General features: G+C 44.1%; 1 protein-coding gene across 1 annotated transcript; it reads right to left on the reverse strand.

Moving 5' to 3' along the window:
- Positions 1-232: 232 nt before the first annotated feature.
- On the reverse strand, positions 233-1,333 carry LOC120034695 (neuropeptide Y receptor type 2-like). Its single transcript, XM_038981299.1, has one exon. It carries the CDS (start codon positions 1,331-1,333, stop codon positions 233-235), a length of 1,101 nt encoding a protein of 366 aa, XP_038837227.1.
- Positions 1,334-4,854: the final 3,521 nt, after the last annotated feature.

Genomic DNA, 4,854 nt, shown 5'->3' on the forward strand with positions numbered 1-4,854 from the left:
GTAAGAAGCATATCAAAACAGCAAGTTTTAAACAGCAGTTAAATATCACATGGAACAATTCAGCAATGCATTTGGCACTTGCATGAAATTGATCATTTACACATTTTGAACACACTTGGTTCTTCACTGAACCTTTTGACAACAAACGGATGTAAAAAAGCGGAATGTTTTATCCATAATTCACCCTTACAGTAGGTTGCACAGAACAGACATTAGAGTTGATATTATGAATTCAGACTTTAGTCGCTTTGAAATCTGTATCGCTCATGTCTTTTTCCCTCAGTGTCTTTCTGCTCATGATGTTCCTCGACCCAGAATTGACAGGTTGGCTGCACTTACACACTGACAGAAACGCAGTCCGGTAGTTGTTGTTCATCCACCCATAGAGGATGGGGTTGACGAAGGTCGAGCACATGGCCACGATGTGGAACATGGTGAAAAGCAGCTTGAAGTCTTTCATTTCCAAGACACTGTTGTCAATGTCAATGGCCAGCTGGAAGGCGTGGAGAGGCAGCCAGCTCACTGCAAACACCACCACCACGATCACCAGCATCTTAGTGGTCTTCCTCTTGCGCTGGTGGCGGTTGTTCCTCCCTGCCGGACTCACATGGTTCTTCAGCTTACTCCAGATGCGGATGTAGGCAAAGGAGTTGATGGCCAGCGGCAGGCAGTACTGGAGCAGGAGCATGGAGATACTATAGATGGTCCCGTCCATGCCGCTCCCTGGCCACTTTTCCGTGCAAACCTGAATGGACTGCTCGGGCGAAAGGTCAAATGTCCCGTACTCCCGGAAGATGGCGAGCGGGCTGGCCAGGACTGCGCTTATGGCCCACGTCATGATGATGACAGCGGCGCACATTTCCTTGGACATCTTGGTCTCCAGGTGGTAGACGATGCTCCGGTGGCGGTCCAGGGCGATAATGTTGAGCGTGATGGTGGAGACATGCACGGCCATGCCTTGGGAGAAGGGCAGCATGAAGCACAATGCCTGGCCAAACCTCCACTCCCCATGGAGAGTATTGATCAAAGTAAAGGGCAGACATAGAGTATTCACAAGCAGATCCGCCACAGCCAGGTTCACGATGAAAAAATTGGTGACGGTGTGCAGAGTTTTGAACTTGTACACCACGTATATCACCAGGGAGTTTCCGATGACTCCGAACAGTATGATGGTGCTGTAAGCCAAGATGAGGATCACTTGCACTCCCACCAGCTTGGTGCTGTCCTCCAGGTCTGGAAAGTTGTTGCGGCAGTTTGAGAATTCACAAGCAAGTCTAGACGAATTCGCCCAATCCTCCATTGGAGTTATGTTTACTTGACTTTCAGTATCCATTGGTATCGTTCCTCTCCGGGCCTCAAAAATTCTGCAACAAGAGGAGGGAGATCATTTTGACAGAGGACATACATTTGTTTAAAAACATTTTTAAAGCTCCTTGTCTGCTCATATTTTAGACTGCAGTGAATGATGTCATTGTTGGGAGGTTTAAAGACCATTGTACAAGCTGCTAGTCTCGTGTGAGGCATACCTGTTTGATCATCAAAGTGCAACATCGAGGGCAGGGCAGGGCAAAGACATGAGGTGGGCCTATCACAGTGACTCATCGGACTTCAGAGACTAGTTGAATTTGGCAGCCGGAGACTAGTTGAATTTCGCAGCATAGAAATAACAATCGTTCCAACAACCTTTTTCAAAAATTTTCTCTCACCCCCAAGCCACTGAATAAAATATGACTTGTGTTCTCACTCGGTTGTTTTACAGCACATTGTAATAAGGATCACCTGACAAACCTAGTTTGTCTCAATACTGTATATATTTATAGATTTTATATTTTACCTTTATTTTACCAGGGAAGATTAAATATCTATTCTACAAGAGACACCTGGATAACATAGCAATACACAAAATGTCAGATACATTTACCACATAACACACAAAGCACTGCATTTTAAAAACATACATTTACACATTGAGCATGCAAGATGATTTGGGGAGGTGTGGTGCATCTAGGGGTGAAAACATTGATATCCCCCCCCACTTCACTTTAAACCATAGTTTTTACCCAAGCTTTAAATGCATTCAAAGAGACGAGCTCCTGCAATTTCATGCCCTTTTATAGCTTGTTCCAAGTAGAAGGGGCATGAGAACTGTAAAAAAAAAAAATTGCCCAGCTTTGTACGGGCCTTAACACAGTCATGTGAGTGTAGGCGATATAGCTGTAAATCAGCTATACGATTACCTACACTGCTGCAGGGGATTGCTCATCCTGTATCATACTGTTTGCACTTTGATGATCAAATAGCCAAGGGTCATCTTACCTACCGCTATAGGTTTAAATACACTATATATATATATAAATATGTGGACAAATTAGGGGATTCGGCTATTTCAGCCACACCCGTTGCTGACCGGTGTATAAAATCAAGCACACAGGCTTGCAATCTCCATAGACAAACATTGGCAGTAGAATGGCCTTACTGAAGAGCTCAGTGACGTTCAACAAACAATTTCAACAAACAATACCTTTCCAACAAGTCAGTTTGCAAACATTTTTGCCCTGCTAGAGCTGCCCCGGTCAACTGTAAGTACTGTTATTGTAAAGTGGAAACATCTAGGACCAGCAACGGCTCAGCCGCAAAGTGGTAGGCGACACAAGCTCACAGAACGGGACTGCCGAGTACTGAAGCGCGTAAAAATCATCTGTCCTCGGTTGCAACACTCACTACCGAGTTCCAAACTTCCTCTGGAAGCAACGCCAGCACAGTAACTGTTCGTCGGGAGCTTCATGAAATGGGTTTCCATGGCCGAGCAGCCGCACGCAATGCCAATCGTCGGCTGGAGTAGTGTAAAGCTTGCCGCTATTGGACTCTGGAGCAGTGGAAACGCGTTCTCTGTAGTGATGAATCACGTTTCACCATCTGGCAGTCTGACGGACAAATCTGGTTTTGGTGGATGCCAGGAAAACACGACCTGCCCCAATGCATAGTGCCAACTGTAAAGTTTGGTGGAGGAGGAATAATGGTCTGGGGCTGTTTTTCATGCTTTGGGCTAGGCCCCTTAGTTCCAGTGAAGGGAAATCTTAACGCTACAGCATATAATGACATTCTAGACGATTCTGTGCTTCCAACTTTGTGGCAACAGTTTGGGGAAGGCCCTTTCCTGTTTCAGCATGACAATGCCCCCCTGCACAAAGCGAGGTCCATACAGAAATTGTTTGTCAAGATCGGTGTGGAAGAACTTGACTGGCCTGCACAGAGCCCTGACCTATACCACATCGAACACCTTTGGGATTAATTGGAACACAGACTGCAAGCCAGGCCTAATCGCCCAACATCGGTGCCCGACCTCACTAATGCTCTTGTGGCTGAATGGAAGCAAGTCCCCGCAGCAATGTTTCAGCATCTAGTGAAAAGCCTTCACAGAAGAGTGGATGCTCTTATAGCAGCAAAGGGGGGGGATCAACTCCATATTAATGCCCGTGATTTTGGAATGAGATGTTCGACAAGCAGGTGTCCACATACCTTTGGTAATTGAGTGTAGATGTAAATGGACTATCAAATTATGCATAGCCTGCATGGGAAACATATGGAAAATCATAAAACAAATCTCAGTGAAAACCCGAGGGCAGTAGCCTGTTCCAGTATTTGTCACTCTTATTGTTCCGAGATCATGTCTCGTTTGTGGCAATCGTAGTGTAGCCTATCATTGATAAGTGTCTAAATTGGAATGCAGTGACTGTACAGTAACATGCTATACATGACGTCAGAGCTCAGGTTTTCCGCTTCACAGTGCTGTATGGGTTTTGACTGACAGCCGTTATAAACTTCAGCGTGCGACAAGAAGATGCCCTCGTCCTAATTGGGCTACTTTTGTACATTTGTTGTTTTCTGAGTGAGGGAAATGCTGTAAATTGAGAGGAGTCGATGTGTTATGAAAGATGAGACATTGAGGATTATAATAAATACCCATGATCTCATACAGGCAAACCACACCCATGAATCCATATGTGCAGTTCACATTTCCATATTTGAGAACTCATGTCATTTACAGTATCAACGTTTTATGATAGCTATGTTCAATCCACAGTTACAAGGATGACATGCGTTTAACCCTGGATTGGCCTGAAGAGAATGAGCCTATGTTTGTTGTGAAGAGCAAGCTTTCAAATGATGCCCATCTGATGGTGGGGGACACAGGTCTGTGTTCCAAACAAAAAAACTACATGTGTGCTTGCTTCAGTTCCTCAGTGGCAAAGCTAGGAGAGCTCAAAAAAAGCATCTCATAGTTGAAGGCTCTTTCCTTGAGTCAAGTGCATTGAAATTAACTAGGAGCTGTGCACAGTTTGGAGTGGTGTGTGGCCACTTGCAGACAGACACCAGTTAAACCTCTCACTCAAACCCTTGTAATCGTTTTTTCTTATCTTGCACTCCAAAAATGCACTGCATATTCTTATTATGTTACTGAATGTATCCAGAGTACTTTCAGATTTTGCTATTGACAAATGCTGTGAAAAGTACAGTAAAGTTCAAATGCACATAAATTCCAAAGTGTAATGTTTGGATTCAGTCTTGTGTCCGGTGAACTGTTGTGACCTCACCTTTTTGGTCTGATAATTTCGCCATAATCTCCAACGTGTTGTCTTTCAATTGCTACCTTGGTTATGCATAGGCAAGCTTTTTATAGTTATTTTGTTAGAAACATTTAAAATGTTGCCCTATCCACATACACTCTGGAAATGGGCCTAATGAGCAGCATGTCCTGGTGTCTGTAAATAAGAATTTGTTCTTATGACCTATTCTTAGGATCTGCTGACCTGCCTGTTAAAATAAAGGTTACATTTAATATCAATAAATTAA

This window comes from Salvelinus namaycush, chromosome 42 (assembly GCF_016432855.1).
Source record: "Salvelinus namaycush isolate Seneca chromosome 42, SaNama_1.0, whole genome shotgun sequence".
NCBI classification, from domain to species: domain Eukaryota; kingdom Metazoa; phylum Chordata; class Actinopteri; order Salmoniformes; family Salmonidae; genus Salvelinus; species Salvelinus namaycush.

What these genes read in the sequence shown, in the direction of transcription:
- LOC120034695 (XM_038981299.1), bottom strand. Translation starts at nt 1,333, where the DNA reads ATGGATACTGAAAGTCAAGTAAACATAACTCCAATGGAGGATTGGGCG.